General features: G+C 46.7%; 1 protein-coding gene across 1 annotated transcript in view; it reads right to left on the bottom strand.

Moving 5' to 3' along the window:
• CD36 (CD36 molecule (CD36 blood group)) overlaps positions 1–20,325 on the bottom strand; it is a 168,160-nt gene that overhangs the window by 6,087 nt on the left and 141,748 nt on the right. The window contains exon 10 of the mRNA XM_068101145.2: positions 17,614–17,732. Within this exon, the coding sequence (XP_067957246.2) occupies positions 17,614–17,732 (119 nt within the window). The remainder of the gene's footprint in view (positions 1–17,613; positions 17,733–20,325) is intronic.

Raw genomic sequence — 20,325 nt, 5'->3', positions numbered from 1 at the left:
TGTTGAAACCAAAGCGTTCAGAATCATTGGAATCTCCCGCGATGACGCTATCTCCGAGGGCCTTTCACTCACTCACCGCAGGCATTGGAATCTCCCGCGATGAAGCTAACTCCGAGAGCCTTTCACTCACTCACCGCAGTCAGGTTGGTGGTCTTTCCGTCTTCTACCGACTCCTCTCCGGCCTTGCTCCCCCAGCTCTCTCTGGGCTCTGTCCCCCAAATACTCCTACAGGTCGCACAAGATCTGCCTGCAACCCTTTTATGGTTAAACTGCCAAAATCAAGACTCTCTGCTCACCTTTACTCCTTCATTCCTCTTTTCTCCCGCCTCTGGAACAAACTCCCTCACTCTCTTCAATCCCACTCCACCCTCCAGGTCTTTAAAACAGCTGTTCACCACCATCTCTTATCTTCCCCCATCCAAAACCTTGATCTTTTCTACCCCCGCTAATTTCACCCCAAATCCACTTTTTTGAAATACCAACTTCTTTCCTGGAAGTCCTTGGTGTCCTTGTGTTTTATACCGATCCTGCCTCCCCCCAAGCCCTCTCCCTCCCACACATCTCCCGATGTCCCTGCTCTCAAATGATGTGTTTGTGTGCTCCCTCCCCTCCTCTCCCCATCTTGTCTACCGCTCCCCTTTTTATATACTTTGTTTGCTTGTTTGTTTGATTTGTTTGTTTGATAAATGTTAGCTCTTTCACGAGCCTCGATTCTGTACACAAAAAAAACCCAAAAAAAACAAAACAATAATTAATACATTAATTGATTAATCAACTAGAACGGCGCTCAGTACAGAGCATACCTCCCGCACCAGGTGAACAGTTTGCGTTTTATATCCCACTGATAGACCGGATCTGGATTCGGACCTGAACCAAAATCGAATTGGCTTGTTCTTGTCACGTCACCAACTCATCCACCAAGTTTATTCATAACTCGTCCATAACTTATTTAAATATCATGCTATATATCGCTTTTCACCCGATCTCTCAATGGTGAAGAATCACTTAAAAATGAAATAATTCTCATATCCGAATCCATATTCAGATCTTCACCAAAATCGAATCGATTACTCCTTGTCAAACACCCAACCGGTCCACCAAGTTTCGTCCATATCCGTCCATAACTTTTTGAGATATCCTGCTATGTATCGTTTTTGCCCTATCTCCCAATGGTGAAGAATCACTTGAAAAACTTCGAGTAGCCGGATCCGAATCCGGATCTTCACCAAAATCTAATCATTTCGTTCTTGTCACATACGCTACCTCTCTGCCAAATTTCGTCCGAATCCGTCGACAACTTTTTGAGATATCTTGTTCACAAACGGACAGACAGGGGTGAAAACATAACCTCCATCGACCTTTGGTGGTGGCGGCAAAAATACAAAATGAAAATTGACTATTTTATGCAGCCTTGACCTTTGAGCTTTATATCTAAAAAAATAATCAGCTTCTATATTTTGATTAGTGAACCAATTCTGTGACCCGATATGCAAATAATTCTTTAAATTTCAGGTCAATCGGGTGTAAATTGGTGATTCATGCATCCTTGACCTTTGGCCTTTTGATTAAAAAAAAAACAACACAAACAGCTTGTAGCTTTTGATTGGCGAGCCAATTCAATGATCCAATATGCAAATTATTCAAATTTCAGGTCAATTGGATGCAAATTGGCGATTTTATGTGATGCTGACCTTTGACCTTTTGACCTTTTGACCTTTTGACAAAATTCTTCATTTGCCTTCTCGGTCTTGTAAAGATAAAGCTTTGGTGCAAATTTGATAACAAATAGCTCAAATGGTAAAACGTTACGGCCCAGACAAACACACACACACACACACACACACACACACACACACACACACACACACACATACACAGAAGTGATTGCAAAACCCCATCTCCTGCTGTGCAAAAAAGGAACCACTTGTCCTCCATCTGTCTCAACCTGGAGAGTGAAGCAGATCTGTCTCATAGTGAAGTGAAGCAGATCCCCATGGGAGTCGGCTTTCCAACTTTGTAGATGACACTGAGCGTGGAGATAAGGTAGATTGCAGAGAAGGTGAGTGATGAGATTCAGGAACGTGTCGATACTTTAATACAATGGGCAGAAGATCGGCAGATGAGGTTTAACAGGAAAGACTGTAAGTTGCTGGGGATGGGTAGGAATAATGAAAATGGGGGATTACATGATACAAGGGGCAATCTTGGATCGCGTCACACAGGAGAAGGATCTGGAGGTGGTAATAGATACGGTGAGTAAGTACACAGGACAGTCAGTGCCAAGCAGCTACAGGTTAAGGTAACAGGATTTTCGGTTGTATTCGTAGGTGAATAAATATAAGGTCAAAAGAGGTAGAGATAAGACTGAAAAGCAACTAATGATGGCCTCGTCGAGAATATTGTGTACAGTTGTGGTCACTACATCTGAAGAAGGGCAGAGCTGCCATAGAGAGGGTTCAGTGTAGACCTCTCCCCTCTCCCAGTAGACCTTTACCTCTCCCAACCGCCCCCCCCCCCTGCCCGTGCCTCCTCCCCCCAAGCCCTCTCCCTCCCACAGATCTCCCGATGTCCCTACTCTCCATCTTGTTCTCCCGCTCCCTTTATCTTATGTTTTATGTGTCAGTTTGTTTTTTTGTGATTAATGTTAACTCGTACACGAGCCTCGATCTTGTATACAAAAAAAAAAACAGAACAACTACATTGACTCCTGGGCCAGCTAGATTCAGCTATGAGGAGCAGCTGAAATTTTAACACGTTAGAAAAGAGGTGAATAATGAGGGGATCTGCAGATAGAGGTGTTTAAGAAAATGAAGGGTTGAGAAAAAAATGGCAGAATGTTTCAGCGGAATGGACAGTGACAGGACAATGGAGTAAAGAAGAGGAAGGTTAAGATTGCAGTTAGGCAGTAGTCTTTCATTCAGAGAATACTAAATACATGGAGTGGTCTCACTGGGTCGGTATTTAGCGTGGAAGAAAAGATGTCCGACACTTTTGGACTCCGAGTTAATTCTTTATTAAACCGCAACTGGTCAAAGCTCTCAAAACCCCTGCTAGGAAACCCCGTTAAATCAAAGCTAAAGCCGATTTCATATTAGGAAACAAAAGGAAAAACTAGAAGGTCACTCGGTATTGCGCATACCTCCGTCAGGCTCAATAGTTTAAGTTTTGTATCCAACCGGTAGGCCGGTACTGTATTCGGACCTGAACCAAAATCTACTCGGCTTGTTCTCGTCACCGAACCAACTAATCCACCAAGTTTAGTCATAACTCGTCCATAACTTTTTAAAATATCATGCTATATATCGCTTTTCACCCGATCTCTCAATAGTGAAGAATTAATTAAAAATTAAATAATTCTCGTATCCGAATCCATAATCAGATCTTCACCAAAATCGAATCGATTAGTCCTCGTCTCACACACGACCTGTCCATCAAGTTTCGTCCAAATCCATCCATAACTTTTTGAGATATCCTGCTATGCATCAGTTTTAGCCCGATCTCCCAATGGTGAAGAATCACTTTAAAATTTTAATAATTCTCATATCCGAATCCATATTCAAATGTTCACCAAAATCGAATCGATTATTCCTTGTGTCACACACGACCTGTCCATCAAGTTTGGTCCAAATCCATCCATAACTTTTTGAGATATCCCGCTATGCATCAGTTTTAGCCCGATCTCCCAATGGTGAAGAATCACTTTAAAATTTTAATAATTCTCATATCCGAATACATATTCAGATCTTCACCAAAATCGAATCTATTTGTCCTTGTCACACACCCAACCGGTCCACCACGTTTCGTCCAAATCCGTCCACAACTTTTTGAAAAGTCAAGGTATATATATTGTGTACCCTATCACTCAATGGAGAAAAAAAAGAATTAAAAAAACTCCAAAAAATGAAAAATATCAATTTTTTTTATTTATTCTCGTATACGGATCCGTATCCGGATCTTCACCAAAATCTTCACCAACCGTTCTTGTCACACACCCAACTTGTCCACCAGGTTGCATCCGAGTCCATCCACATCTTTTTGAGATATCGTGCTATATATCGTTTTTGCCCTATCACTCAATGGTGAAGAATGAAAATATTTTGGTCAAAATGTGGGCTTGTGCAAGCGTGAAGGGACAAAGGGCAAAAGGAGAATGTAATAATGGTGGGGCGGTTGGATACATCATAGGTGCAACAAAGGGATTAAGGAATATGGGAGAAAAATGGGAAGAAACATTGAGGCCCACAAAGAGATGGGGGATATAGGGGAAGTTTAATCAGGATAGAAAAGATCACGGGTAGTGATGGAGGGTGACCTCAGGTAGTGGTGTACTTCCAACCTGAGATCCCGTGGGAAGTGTGGGGTTGAACAGTCTGAAAGGAGGAGGTTCCACTCGTGGTAGAAGAGAGGAACAAGCGACTGGTATAGAGCAGTGAAGCTTGGATTTTAGGAGCGATTATGAAATCATTCTGCAGCACAAGACACAATCTTTTTCCTCAAGTCTGGGGCCAAATCTTCCCCAAATCTTCCCCAAATCTTCCCCAAATCTTCCCCAAATCTTCCCTGCTGTTCGGATTCGTCAGGGCAGCTCAGAGTACCAATCGGTCCCTATGGACCGGCCCTTTCCCTCTTTCCCTCTTCTCTCTCTCTGTCTGACTGCCATTGCCCTGACTTCGCCAAGGCGTGGGTTCACCATCCTGGATGTGGGGGATCTCTGGGTCGCTCCTGGGAGATCCATCGGCTGTCTCCATGTCGCGGGCTTCTTCAGTAGAACAGTCCAGGGCAATACAACAACAACAACAACAACAACAACCATTTGCCTATTGAAGTTTCTAACATGACTCCAACGACCTCCAATGACCTGATCTTTCCGCAGTGGGATTATGACAAGCTAAGGCGAAAAATCTTTCCTGATATTCCCACGTGGGCAATCTTAAAAGTCTCGTTTCTGACTCATTGTTGCTTGCAGCCTCGTGCCAGGTTCAATCCCGAGTCTTCAAACGATTTCGAATCACGACTGACGTTTCCAATTGGCCATGGTGCATCGAAAATGAGTTTCTACCCCAACTATACAACTCTCCGGAAAGGCTGACAGACGATTTCTAAACGGATCCAAACGAGTCAGAAGAAAATTTAAGGAACTGACCTATTATCCACTCAGCGTGGTTCATGTGAGTGGGTTCATAAAAAATGTAGTGGTCTGAGAGGGTCATTAACCAGTGTGGCAGCTACATTCAAGTGTAAGGTGTGCACAGAGGGGGCTGCAGATGGAGGAAATGTTGAGTTGGATCTTGGAGACGGCGTGAAGCTGGAAGGTGTGAAAACATTTTGCTACCTTGGAGACATGCTGAATGGAGAAGGTGGATCAGACTCGGCAACGGTTGCTAGAGTGAGATGTGCATGGAAGACGTTTCGGGAACTGAGTGGCGTGCTGACGAGGAGGGGAGTGTCGTTGAAGCTGAAGGGAAAGGTGTATGCTGCATGTGTGAGAAGTGTTATGATTTATGGGAGTGAGACATGGGTAATGAACGTAGAGCAGCAACGAAGGCTGGAAAGGGTGGAAATGTGAATGGTTCGGTGGATGTGTGGAGTATCGTTGAGAGAGAGGAATACAAATGATTAATTGCGAAAGATGATGGGAATAGAGCCTGTGATTGATGCTGTGAAGAGAATAAGGTTGAGATGGTTTGGTCATGTGTTGAGGAAGGATGAAAGTGACTGGTTGAGAAGAGTGATGGAAATGAATGTAGAAGGAAGTAGAGGATGGGGAAGACCGAGAAAGACTTGGCTAAATGTGGTGAAAGAAGAAAATCGGGAAAGGGGGTTAACATGGGGAGATCCAGAAAATAGGACAAAATGGAGAAGATCGTCATGGGGCCCGCAAGGCTAACCCCCGCTCTAGCAGAGAAACTGGCCTTAAAATGCCTGATGTTGTTGTTGTTGTTGACCTATTATCCGAATCTTTATCTTTCCTGGAAATACCACGCAGTTGCAGATTGATAGAGGACCTTTGTAAAACGTTTCCCAGCCAAACTGATGTTTTTACCAAAGAGCAACACCAACAGGGTGCAAGGTTGACTTTGTCAGTAGAATGCAGTAATTATGGGAAATGTGACGCCATGTTTTGCTGGTGGAGGTAGTGGGAGTAAGGACAGCTGAGCAGCTTAAGAGAGTTATGCAAGTTATTAGAAGCAGTTGAATAGGATGTAGATGTCGGTGGTGAGAAATAAAGTATGAGTGGGGATAGAAAGTGACTCACAAACCCATCTTCCTTCACACAATTCATTTGATGGTCACATATCTCTTTCATGCCATCTGTGACACAACTCGTTCCATCCAGGGGCCGTCAGGGGCCGCTGCGTCTAAACGCACGCTCTCGTCTAATTAGAGATGTAAAAGGGTGCTGTCCCGTCTGCATGTCCCGTCCCACCGTATCCATCGAAACTATTTGACCACTGAGTTGCTGGTACCCCGGCCAAGTTCCCTCTCTAGAGATTAAACAGGATATGCAGCTTCATTATTTGAAATGAGATGTGAACTTTAACGTGGATGGCACGACTGGAGTTAGTCCAAGGAAGATGAGTAAATCAATAGAGTACATTTGGGAGTAAAATGCAGTAACAATGCACAAGATCAGTAAATTGATAGTTTAAGTGAATGTGGTGTGCAGGATGAATCACTTCCACAATACAGCATGTGTAAGCCTCAGGGTTTGGGATCTCATCCTTGAATTTTATCGCAGATTCTATGTTTCCATATACGTGTCAAGGGAGGCGCAAAGTAACCCTCCCTTTATAGAACCACCTTTGGAAGCCATTTTTCCCCGCAGTGCAGGGCTTGGCCTTTTTCTGGCACTCTGGCCCCCTTTTTGAAGCAATGTTTTATGGCCGGATGCCCTTCCGGTCACCAACCCTGTTAGTCGCTTCTTACGACACACAGGGAATTACCAGTGAACTGGTACTCAATTTGCCGACCTCGGAAGGATGACAGGCTGAGTCAACTCCTCGCGTTAATTCAGCAATCGACCGGGATTCGAACCCAGGATCCTGGGATCCCAAGCCGGCACCCTAACCGCTAAGCCTACACCAGGCAAAGTACCCCTCCCTTTATGTGGGATCGTTTCTCTGTATGCAACTTCAACATGGAGACTGAAAATTCATTTCTTGGCTTCTACGGGACAAAATTGCCTGCATGTTTCAGAGGTAAATGCTTTGTACGTTGAGGTAATATGTTCCAAATTTCAGCAACGTCTGTTTATGCATTCTTGAGTTTTGTTTAGAAAACCCTCGAAATCACGTTGGTGTCTGTCCGTCTGTCCGTCCGTCCGCCCAAAATGTGTTGGCACTCATATCTCAAGGGCTATACATTGAAATTACTGTAGCTGAAACTTGGCATATACTTCAGCCAATAGGTCTATTTAATGGCTTTCAAAACAAATTCCACCTTAGAGCCATAGTTTTTGCTTTAAAATTAAATATATGTAAATATATACATAATATATTATTGCGGTTTTGTGTTTTTATAATAAAGGTTAATTTCCCCTCCTCATTAGATGCACTACAACATATAGCCTCGTTTAACCTCATTTATTTCTTAGTAAATGTGAGCGTAGACCTTTCCTGTGTTTAGTTTTGCGTTGAGTAGGATAATGAGACTTAGGTCCCCTTACAATGCCTCGATGCTTTTGGTTTTGGCGCGAAATGCCACGAGGCAGGCCTGAACAAGTCGACCAAGGCCGAAGGAAGGCGGAGGAGGAGCCAACGGTAAGCGCGAGCCACCAATCAGGGCTCGAGGGAAGTGAATTACCACTGCGGCAAAAGGTGGGGTTTGGAACACTCGATTCGGGCTAGGGCGAGGCAATATAACCCTGTGCCCAGAGCCTCCACCTCAGTAGTCGGGGAGAATACGTGAGTGATCGTTGAGTCAGAGAGCCAGAGCAGTTCGGGTGAGGAGAGTTACGAATCGGAGTTGTGAGAAGATGTGTGTGAGATTGCGTTGTGTTGAGTCATATCGGAGGAACTGAATAACTCCATGTATACGAACTTTGCCCTGCTCCCCGCGCTCTGCACATTATTAATCGCGCTGTAAAGATGCGACACACGTATTTCCTTCTGCCTGCCTTTGCCCATATACGCGCCGCGAGGATTTGCCCGCCTGCCTGCCTTCGCCGGGATATGTGCTGTGACCGCCAGAGGGCCACGCCGGGTGAGCTGTTCCTGGAGCGACCGAAGCAGGCGCGTTCGGCGCGCGAACATTCTTCCTCCATCTCCCTGTCTGTAAGTGGGCCCATTGTCTGGGAAAATAAGTTAAGATTGATTAAAACTGCCCTGTATCCCTTTTATTCTACCAAGCCCTGTAACTAGTGTAAATAAACCTGTTATTTATTTGGATTCGACCATCTTGTGTTTTCCATCATTGACCTCGCATGGTACGAATTAGATCGCTCTAATCGGGTTCTATAAGCAAGGTAACAGCACGGGTCACATGGTACGCCATCCGCTTGGGCGTACGCAATCACGCGTGGTTCGTGCGAGACTCGATCCCCGCTTCCTCTGCGGCGTGGGTACTCAAGGTACGTGCGAAATTGTCCCGAGCCCCTTTTCCACGTCTGCCCGGAATGGGCGACTCAGTCTCGCGGTTTTGAAGACCCAAGGAGAAAAAGGGGTTTAATCTCCCCTTTGTAAGGGAACAGGCTTTGGAAAACCGCAACAATTTGGTGTCAGGAGTGGGATTTTAACCCTAAATCTTTTTTTGTTTGGACGAATTGGCTCCAAATTATGAGCGAACGGAACTTAGTTTTAAAATCCAAATTGTATTCGTACCATGGCTGGCCAAGGCGGTCGAATGCCGGTGGGGGTAGATAAGGAAAAAATAATGACTCAGGACCTGCAGGGACAGTTGGTAGTGGAGGAAGCCAAAGAGGGGGCGGTAGCTGGCGAAGAAAATGGCGGCGCCTCGCACGTGGTGGCGAGAGCCGGGCCCGCAGTGCCAATGGACTGGGGCCTTTTTATGGTGCATTTCAGTGCATATATGGAGGGGTGGAACAAAAAAATGGATACCCAGATAGCAGAGTCAGAAAAAAACATAAAAAAGATGAGGGAGGAATCCAGGTGTGATATGGAAAAATTGGGGGAGGACATTGGGCGCGGGTTGAGCGAGGAGGTCGCAGTGGTACAAGACGGGGTGAAGCAGTGTGAGGAACGCGTGGGGAGCGAGCTTGAGCAAAGGACGGCTAAGTTGACCGGGGATATGGAAATCGCGACGCGGGTGTAGAAGAGCCGATGGTTGCCGAATTGGACAAAGAAATTTCATGGGCGCCGGCGGTCGTCAAGGAAAAAGAAACAATTGGGGGAGGAGAGACAACAACAACACAACAACATGCATTTTAAGGCCATTTTCCCTGCTAGAGCGGGGGTTAGCCTTGCGGTCCCCATGACAATCTTCTCCATTTTGCTCTATTTTCTGCATCTCTCCTTGTTAACCCCCTTGCCCGCATTTCTTCTTCCACCATCTTTAGTCAAGTCTTTCTCGGTCTTCCCCGTCCTCTACTTCCTTCTACATTAATTTCCATCACTCTTCTCAACCAGTCACTTTCATCCTTCCTCAACACATGACCAAACCATCTCAACCTGTTCCTCTTCACAGCATCAATCACAGGCAATATTCCCATCATCTTTCGCAATTCATCATTTGTCTTCCTCTCTCTCAACGATACTCCGCACATCCATCGAACCATTCACATTTCCACCCTTTCCAGCCTTCGTTGCTGCTCTACGTTCATTACCCATGTCTCGCTCCCATAAATCATAACACTTCTCACACATGCAGCATACACCTTTCCCTTCAGCTTCAGCGACACTCTCCTCCTCATCAGCACGCCACTCAGTTCCCAAAACTTCTTCCATGCACATCTCACTCGAGCAACCGTTGCCGAGTCTGATCCACCTTCTCCATTCAGCATGTCTCCGAGGTAGCAAAATGTTTTCACACCTTCCAGCTTCACGCCGCCTCCAAGATCCAACTCAACATTTCCTCCTTCTGCAGCTCCCTCTGTGCACACCTTACATTTGAATGTAGCTGCCACACTGGTAAATGACCCTCTCAGACCACTACATTTTTGATGAACCCACTCAGCGCACATTGTGCATTGAATGGAGTTCACTCCGACACCCTTCTGCACACAGCACACGGCCACTTCCCTGTTCTTTCCACCTCACCACATGCTTTACCACTTGCCATCACCTTCGTCTTTCCGATATTCACCTTCAGACCTTTTGTCTCCATACATTCCTTCCACTTGTTCATCTTTTCCTTCAGTCCATCCATACTTTCCGCAATCAACACCAGATCATCTGCATACAACAACTCCCACGGTAAACCCTCCTTTACATTCTGAGCCAGCACCTCCATCACAGCTACAAATAGTAGTGGACTTAGTACCGACCCCTGATGCACTCCCACCTTCACCTCAAACTCACCACTGTTCCCGTCCTTCGTCCTTACAGCTGTGCGCGCTCTTTTGTACATTGCCAGCACTACTCTGATCAACCATTCCTCCACTCCTAACTTCCTCAATGCCCATGTCAATACTAACCAAAGGAGGAGAGACAGAAGAACCAAAAAATATATCACGGGAGAAAGGAATGGAATGCGCGCGAAGTTTGTATTTGCACAGTGATGCCAGGCTTGCTAACTCAATAAAAAGTTTGCAGGTGCTGCCGGGGAAGTAGGACCCCGAGGTGAGTGGAAAAAATGGCGCGAATGTGTTTGGCGCGAACGGGTTTTTGGCGCGCTTGCGAAAGAGACGAGACCCGGGCGTTCGCGGAAGGTCCATTGTGCGGCATACGAGGGCGACTGGTGCGCGGTATGAGAGAGAGTGTGCGCCAGGGCGTGCGCTGATTGAGTGTGCGAAGGAGGAGTGCACGCCAGAGAGTGTAGGAAAAGAGTGTGTTTCAGAGTGCTTGCAGGAGTGCACACCAGAGAGTGTTGCAGAGTGTGTGCAGGAGTGCACACCAGAGCGTGTAGCAGAGTGTGTGCAGGAGTGCACACCCAGGGGTGTTATGGAGTGTGTAACGAAAGAGTGTGTGCCAGGGTGTGCACCAGGGTGTGCGATAATGGGGTGTGTGAAGGGCGTGAGTGCGCCTAGGTGTGCGGGTATGAGTACGGAGTGTGAGGGAGAATGCACACCAGAGAATGTGGAAGGAGAGTGTGCAGTAACGGAGTGTATGGGAGGTGCGCGGGTGCCTGGGTGTGCGAGTGCAGAATGGGTCGCGAGTAGTGAGGATGCGGCTCAAGCATCGACACTGCTTCAGCGGCTTGAGGGGTAGCGTTTAGCAGGATGGGCAGCAGACGTGAGCCCCCGGTGAGTGGTGTGCAGCAGGGACCGGCGGGGATCGGTGCCGCGTCGGTCTCACAAGGACCGGCATGCACGATTCATGCGGGCCCCCGCACTGTATGGTTGATGCCGTGCCGTGGCGGTAAAGGCAATTGGCGAGGTTCAAGGGGAGGTAGGAGATTTCGGAGCCGTGCACCTTGGCGGGTGCGGTGCTCCGACAGTGGCCGGTTGGGTCACCGTGCGTGGGACCGTGAGGCCCCGCGCCGGGATGGAGCCCTGCACCTCGGCCCATCCATACCTCCCCCTTTGGATCGAAAATGCCGGACAGACCCAACATACAAGCGACCAACCACCCGCATGGATCGCTCGGCCCTTCGAGGCCGAGCCATGACAATGTATTTCCACACGAAGAGGCTCGTAGCGCAGTGGACTGATGAGAGTAGTGTACCCCACGTGGGGGAATGGTAGTGTCACCATTCCTCACACAGAACAGGGCCCATGAGCATTAGTTTAGGGGGATGGCAGTGATAGGCACATGGGGGTGCCAGCAATGGTTACCTCTATGGGGCACCGAAACTAGCCGAGGGAGGGCTAGGATAATGTTAGGGAATTAGCAGACAGTAGGGAGAAGATTTAAGTAGTGACACCTGTACTGTAGTGGGGACGTAGTAGCTTAGATGGTTGATAAAGAAAAGGGTGTGCGTAGTTTAAAGGGGCGACGGGGTAGCACGAGTTTTAGGGGAAGTAGTCAGCTAGATGATGCTGTGTGTGTGTGGAAAATAAAAGGAATTGTGTTTGAGGGGTGTGATAAAAGTGGTGTGTGAGCACAAAATGGTGTGCCAGATATTTGGTGTGTGAAAGTAGTAGTGTGTATTGACTTGCATGGTGTGCAAGATGGATGGTGTGGAATGAATGGTGTGGAATGCTTGGTGTGGGCATAAAAGGTGTGGAATGCATGGTGCGATGGAGTGAATGGGGGGAGGTGGAACCCATTCACGGACGCCCGGGGTGGGTAGTGTAAAGCCAGGTAGAGGGCATAGGCAAAATTTGTATGGATATTGACACCTGTGGTGCAGGTAGTAGAACGAAGTGTTTTGTTGGGTGCATGAGTATGTGGAATGGCTGGGCGTGTGGCTTAATTGGTGCGTGTGGTTATTGGGGCACTCCGCCACTGGTAGTTTGTCGGCCAGGTGAGGCCGCAGGTGGGCTCTGGGAGCCCGTTCGTTGTCGTGTGAGTGGGGCCCGAGGATCCAAGGGAAGGACCCGGGTTGCCCGATGCCAAGGTGGACACAGAGGGGGTAAGTGCCAGGAGGGGCATTCCCCAGTTTAGGTAGTCGCGGGAGCAGGTAAGCTCGGGTGGCGACTTCAGTGGCGGAGGTGCGCAGGTAGGTAGACCTGCTGGTAGTGCCACACGACCCAGCCCCGAAATTGTGTGAGGGCACAGTATGAAAATTTGTGGGAGTGAGACCCAAATTTCAACGGCACCGCAGAGTGGGCAATGGGAATTCGGGTTCTTAGAACCACATAGTTTAAAGAGGCCGATTGGCAGGGTACGACCCCTGGGTAGTTTAAATGAGTAAATGTTACTAGAGTAGTTGGGATGAGAAATACATTCGTGCCATCCACAGCCAGTCACCAAGGAGGACGAAGCTCCACACCGTGGCTCTGTGAACTGTTTGAGTTGTGAGACGCATCATGACGTAATGTGACATTGTGTTTGTTCCATCCCTTCTTTCCTGGGAGGGATTGGGAGACGAATTTGGAGATAGAGGGGGATATGGGAGACAAGACGTAGAGACAGATTGTAAATACTAGGGGGGCTAGGGTAGTGTAAGCCGACAGTGGGGGGTACGGACGGTTAGGGACGAGCCTGCTCTGCTCGCTCGCCCGCGCCCCTCACACTGCATTACCTTGTTTTCTATGTGACATTGCGTCTTTTCCGCTTTGCTTGTTGTGCCTTGTCTCTCCCCCCGCCCCAGGACAATTTTGGAGGTGGAGCTGTGCAGCACCATCGACCTGTGCAGCATCCCTGCTGCACCTTGCCACATCTGTGCAGCTGAACTGTGCAGCACTTTGCTGCCAAACACTTTGCTGCACCTTGTTACACTTATGGACCACAAGCCTTGTGGCCTTGCACCTCTGCTGTGCAGCATTTTGCTGCCAAAAAGAATCTTGCACCTTCGGACCACTTGTTTGGGTGGCATTAATGTCATGCAGTTGGACCACATGGGAGTGGCCCTGCCTGGCAAAGAAGAAATGAAATGAAATAAAAGCATTTTTTGTGCATTTTTATTATGGTGTGCTAGGCATGAGAAGATGTGTAAGTTTAGATAGCCCTGAAGATTAAAAATGGCCTGTATGCCGGTCCGGGGCTAGCCGGTTTGATATATGCACATAGAAGAAGCAAGAAGCAAGATGCAAGAAGCAAGCAGCAAGTGTCATGATTATGAATGTGTTTTGTTTTTGCTGTGCTTTCTCTCCCCTCCAATCTTCTCTTCCAAAAAGAACAGGTCCTGGGTCATAGAATTGTAAATAAGGTTAAGTTCTGTGCTTGTAAATATAAAAATGCTGCCCACCGGCTATGTGTTTCGTTTGAAATTCCGGAAATACTCGGTTAGTTGTGGGCGTGAATCTGATATGAAACTGCTCAATGCAATAGGAGGGACATATCTAGTGTTTTAAAACTGTCGCACACACGGGTCAGAGTAAATGTTAGGGGGAACAACACCTATGTGTCACATGTAAAAGTAAAAGTTAATTTTGCATCTCATTCTCTAACCGGTCGTTCCATTTGGTGGTACCGACTCGGGGACGAGTCTGACGAGGGAGGGGTATAGTGTTGCGGTTTTGTGTTTTTATAATAAAGGTTAATTTCCCCTCCTCATTAGATGCACTACAACATATAGCCTCGTTTAACCTCATTTATTTCTTAGTAAATGTGAGCGTAGACCTTTCCTGTGTTTAGTTTTGCATTGAGTAGGATAATGAGAATTAGGTCCCCTTACGATGCCTCGATCCTTTTGGTTTTGGCGCGAAACGCCACGAGGCAGGCCTGAACAAGTCGACCAAGGCCGAAGGAAGGCAGAGGAGGAGCCAACGGTAAGCGTGAGCCACCAATCAGGGCTCGAGGGGAGTGACTTACCACTGCGGCAAAAGGCGGGGTTTGCAACATTCGATTCGGGCTAGGGCGGAGCAATATAACCCTGTGCCCAGAGCCCCCACCTCAGTAGTCGGGGAGAATACGTGAGTGATCGGTTGAGTCAGAGAGCCAGAGCAGTTCGTGTGAGAATAGTTACGAATCGGAGTTGTGAGAAGACGCGCGTGACATTGCGTTGTGTCGAGTTATATCGGAGGAACTGAATAACTCCGTGTATACAAAACGCTGCCCTGCTCCCCGCGCTCTGCGCATTATTAATCGCGCTGTAAAGACGACCCGCGCTGGGCCACAGACGCGCGTATTGCCTTCTGCCTGCCTTTGCCGATATACGCGCCGCGAGGATTTGCCCGCCTGCCTGCCTTCGCCGGGATACGTGCTGTGACCGCCAGAGGGCCACGACTGGTGAGCTGTTTTTTGGAGCGACCGAAGCAGGCGCGTTCGGCGCGCAAACATTCTTCCTCCATCTCCCTGTGTGTGTAAGTGGGCCCATTGTCTGGGATTTTTTAAGTTAAGATTGATTAAAACTGCCCTGTATCCCTTTTATTCTACCAAGCCCTGTAACTCGTGTAAATAAACCTGTTATTTATTTGGATTCGACCGTCTTGTGTTTTTCATCATTGACCTCGCATGGTATGAATTAGATCGCTCGAATCGGGTTCTGTAAGCAAGGTAACAGCACGGGTCACGTGGTACGCCATCCGCTCGGGCGTACACAATCATGCGTGGTTCATGGGAGACTCGATCCCCGCCTCCGCTGCGGCGTGGGTACTCAAGGTACGTGCGAAATTGTCCCGAGACCCTTTCCACATCTGCCCGGAAGTGGCGACTCAGTCTCGCGGTTTCGAAGACCCAAGGAGAAAAAGGGGCTTAATCTCCCCTTTGTAAGGGAATGGGCTTCGGAAAACCGCACCAATATATACATAAATAAATATTTAAATCAGTCCCTATGTTAAAGTGGCACACAGAGAAACGATCCCATATAACGGTAGGGGCACTTTGCACCTCCCTTGATAAAAATATAGATTATATACACAATCTATACCTCTTATTACAAAAAAAATTAACATGCTGATCCAATGGCCTCATGGATTACACATCAGTACTCCCAAGCTGGGGATTGTGGGGTTCAAGTCTCCATCTTGGTTGAATAATATTTCTCCTTACCTTTTCAAGTCTTTTATATCGTCTTGAATAAAGTCTTGTATGATGAACGAATGCATTTTGCTTGTATTTAAAATGTACCTTGTGAAAAATGCCAGGGGCATTGAAAAGGCCCCTTTATATAACGTTATGTGCATGTGGGAAAGGTTAAAAAAGAAGGGACATTCCATAGCTTATAGAAAATGTCGAACAATATAAAATAAGGGATTTCAAAAAAATATTGTGTGCATGCTGGACTACCTTTTTGTTCTTAGGAGGAACCAAGTAATGCTCTAGAAAAGTTCATATAATAGGGTGCCGAACATCTGGCAAATAAAATACATTTACTTCTTCATGCAGGTGTATGAATCAAATTGGAGCCCCTTGATATGAACTCTTCTAGAGCATTACCTTTATCTTACTATAATTCACCAAATGTCCGTCCGTCTGTCTGTCTGTCCATTCCCATGTACCGCAAAAACGGCTGAACTGATCGCAACAAAATTTTGGGTGGGTAATCCTTGAACCCCCTGGAGGAAAATAGGCTAAATTGTTTTTCCAATTTCAGCTTTGGTCTCCAGCATTTTCAAGTTTGGACTCCCGCCTAACGTTATTGTCCCATGTACCGCAAAAACGGCTGCACCGATCGCAACGATACACTTTTCCCATGGGTGCCCCCACTAGTATGAATAAATTTCTCAATACAATTATTGTTTTAAGTTTCCACCTGTACGAAGCTGCTGTCTCGCTGTCTGTCTCTGTCTCTGTCTCTGTCTCTGTCTCTGTCTCTGTCTCTGTCTCTGTCTCTCTCTCTCTCTCTCTCTCTATCTCTCTCTCTCTCTCTCTCTCTCTCTCTCTCTCTCTCTCTCTCTCTCTCTCTCCACATGTAAACCCATGGACGGGTTTGTCTCTCTCTCCACATGTAAACCCATTGACGGGATTTGTATTAGCAGTTTCGCCATTTATTGCATGTGGCAACATTCGCTGGTTCAGTAAACCATCGTCGTTGTTATCAGCTTCATCATTGACTTTACACAGTACCACTCGCACAGTTTTGGGGCCAGTCCCACCACGATTTATGTGCAGCTTTTGGGGTCCCTACACATCTCCTGAAGTGAGTGGGAGTTTTCATAAAATTACTCAAAAAAGTCTTTTTTGAGATTTCGGGACACCTGTGCATAGCATATGGGTATCTCGCTAGTATATAATGTAAAGCTATTTACAACTTTGCTCTAAAGAGCCATCCATTTATTGTGTACATATGAGGCAGAAGGGAGCAGGGGGTGGGTCACCTGGTTTCTTAGATACTACAAGCTATTCTGAAACCATACAGTCCATTGTTACCCTCGCCAGAGAAGAGGGTATTGCATTTGAGTCTGTTTGTCTGTCTGTCTGTTTGTTTGTTTGTCCGCACAGAATAAATATGATATTCTCTACAACCGTTGGTCTGATTGAAAGGAAATTTTCACCATAGATGCACATCCACCTGAATAATTTTTTACTGATAATTATGATGTCATATATCACGTGGTATGGGCGCCATCTTGGAAAAACCTAAAAACGTTGCACCTCAATATCTCCGAAAGTGCTGAATAGAAAAAAAATAGACACATGGCTCATTGTAAAGAACTCTCCATGGGGAATAAAATATGTTAATGATGATGTCATAGGTGCCTCCATTATGACATCATAATTAGACAAGTACAAAACTTCATCCGATGAAGATGAAATTTCTTGAGCATCATCTAGGGATAAATTAGTGGAGAAAAAAAATTGATGACGTCATCGGTTACGTGGTTCATCCGCCATATTTGTTTTAAAACAAAAGCCTTAAAACCACTGAAAACACGTCCTGGCGAGGGTCTGCAATCTCTGATTTCTCTTCTAGTTTCCAATATATTTGGTACAATATTGGATGCTATAGCACACCTGATAGTTACATCTCAATACAATCATTGCTCTAGCACGTCAGGCAGGAACTTACCGGCTCGATGTCCAAGTGAGTTTTGTGCTCCTCAAAATTTGGATGCATGCCTTCAACATCTCTTCTGTACTCTTCATCAGCAAATAAGAAATGAGGCAAAGACATGAACATCGGTACACCTGTGAAAATAATAACAGGGAATATCAATCGGTATCCAGCCGCTGGGCATACAAGCAGTGTACTTCCCAACTATATATGTATATATATATATATATATATATATATATATATATATATATATATATATATATATATATATATATATATATATATATATATATATATATATATATATATATATATATATTGCGGTTTTGAGAACCCACACAGATAACATCATTAAAGGTTAAAGGTTGCACCCCATAGATAGGCCACAAGCAACACGTAGGTCACCTTAGGGCGTCAGTTATTTCATAATATGTGTTTAGTTAGATAAGGCCATGTAAAGTAGTTGCATCTGCGTTGTGTCAAACAAATAAGAGTAGGCCCCTTCCGTTCATTTTGGCAGCCTCCCTTCCAAGCGACGCCATTAAGCGCTCTCCAGTCTGTGCCCCAATGGCCCTCCCAATTTGTTACGCTCCTTGGCCAGCAGCATTCGCAGCCCTTGGGCTCGCTCAACCCAGCCAAAAGCCACGAGGTGAAGCCCGGAAAAAGAGGGCAGAGCGCCAGGATGGAGGTGCGGCCACGTCAACCAGCCATCAAGGCGGAGCCGGTAAGCCAACACCAGCCAACCAGGGCTGAGGTGAGGTCGCCTGACCGGGCGTGGTTTGGGCTTCCAGAGCGTTCGCTGGCTTGGGTTATAAAAGCGCGCAAGCAAAGCCCTTAAGGAGGACTTGATTACAGAGGACTGCCTGAGCTCGCTTGCATTAAAGAGGACTTGTTGGAAGGTTGGCTTATTGAGGACTTATGAGAAGGACTCGCTGGGGGAACGTTGACATTCATAAAGGACTCCTTGGAGAGCGTGCTAAAGAACTCGCGGTATGAGCTTTGATTGAGACGGCTGCTTTGGAAGGACGTGTGTGAAACGCGCTATGTTTCACCACCAGTATACCAACCTTTCCCCGTCACGATAATTGTCCGCTATGCGCTTATGCTACGTGGAGAACTGTCTGCCGTCCACCATCATCGCCTGGTACGGGTCGAGGACCGGAGCCGGACCAGAGCCTGAACGCCATCGCCGGACCTTCCACCCTACCATCTCCATCCGCGCGTGAGTCTGAAGTCTGAGACCGAATCTGAGAGCGAGCGGGCCCGAGTCCAAGGGAATAAGTTAAGACTGTGGTTAAGACTGCCCTGTGTACTTTTCCTTCCTCTTCCCTGTACATTCTTCCTTTTCCTTCCTCTTCTCAATAATTGTACAAAGTGTAATAAATTGCCTTGTTTTTCTGGTTTCCTCCTGATCCGATCGTCCAAGTCTTTTCTCAATTGGGTAAGCGTGGCACGATTAGGAACCGCTATAATCTGATCTACTCACTTGTTAACAGCTCGGATCGCGGATCGCTATCCGCTCGGCGATTCCACCTGATATCCGTGATTCGAGCGGGAGTTATTCCCTCGTTTCTGGTCAGCGTTAGTACTTAGGTAATAGCGAATCCCTAGTCCTAAAAACCCTACCTAACGCTGCCCGGGAAGGACGTTATAACCCCCAGGATCGCGTCGGCCAGACAGAAGACAAGGGGATTAACCCCCTCTTGATAAGGGGAGAGGCGACGTTTCTGAGATCCGCAACAATATATATATATATATATATATATATATATATATATATATATATATATAAGCAAAGTTGAGAATGTGCATCTAAGGGGATGTTGAGATGATTTTATCACTCTTGAGGAAGATTAACGGAGGCGTGTGGCTTCACATGTTGTTAATCGAAACGTTGAGTCATTGTTTGTTCAATTAAAGGTTGGAGATCTTACCATGGAGTCATTTCATATATATATATATATATATATATATATATATATATATATATATATATATATATATATATATATATATATATCTGTAAGAAATAGTAGAAACTCCAAAGTACGAGCAGGGCGTCTCATTTGTATTGAATATATAATCGTTAGATTAAATAAGACGCGGACGTAGCTTCAGGACGTCGATCTTTAATTGTCGACAAGCTTTCGACCAACAAAGGTCTTCGGGTGACACCGTCACAATTTCGGCCTTTGAGGCCGGCCGATAGGCACAGTGTGACCGGAAGGGACGAGGTTCTCCTGACCACGTGGCCCTTGACTTGGTTTGTCCGCACAATGTGGGCGCTTTGAGGATGAACTTTAGCCGGGGAGCGTTTGGGCGCCCCAGTCTGATACTGCCGCCCACGCGCAGAACAACTTGTGAGTGCACGTGGGTCCCGGCGGTCCCACTGGCCTAGCGCTACCATGTTTAGACAGCGAAAGTCCGTCCCCGGGCACCACGCCTGGCTCGCTTATTCAGCGAGCATGGCGACGTGGGCACGGTAGGACACCCGCGGAGCCCAGGCGGACCGGGGACGCGCGAGCCTACGCGTTAGCGGGCTACGGTGGAATCAATGGCTTCAGCCACGTCCGGGCCGATATTCGGCCCGGCCGCACCGGGAATGAACTGGTTCGACGCCCGCGCTAGAGAGGTCGCGGGCGACTGAGATGTGTTAACAAATTAATTAATTAATTTGAGATGTCCGATTCCTAGTGTTTGGAAATTTGGAAGAGCTTGACCCTA

This window comes from Myxine glutinosa, chromosome 1 (assembly GCF_964187855.1).
Source record: "Myxine glutinosa chromosome 1, kmMyxGlut1.1, whole genome shotgun sequence".
NCBI classification, from domain to species: Eukaryota; Metazoa; Chordata; class Myxini; order Myxiniformes; family Myxinidae; genus Myxine; species Myxine glutinosa.
This window is presented reverse-complemented; position numbering and strand designations above follow the sequence as displayed.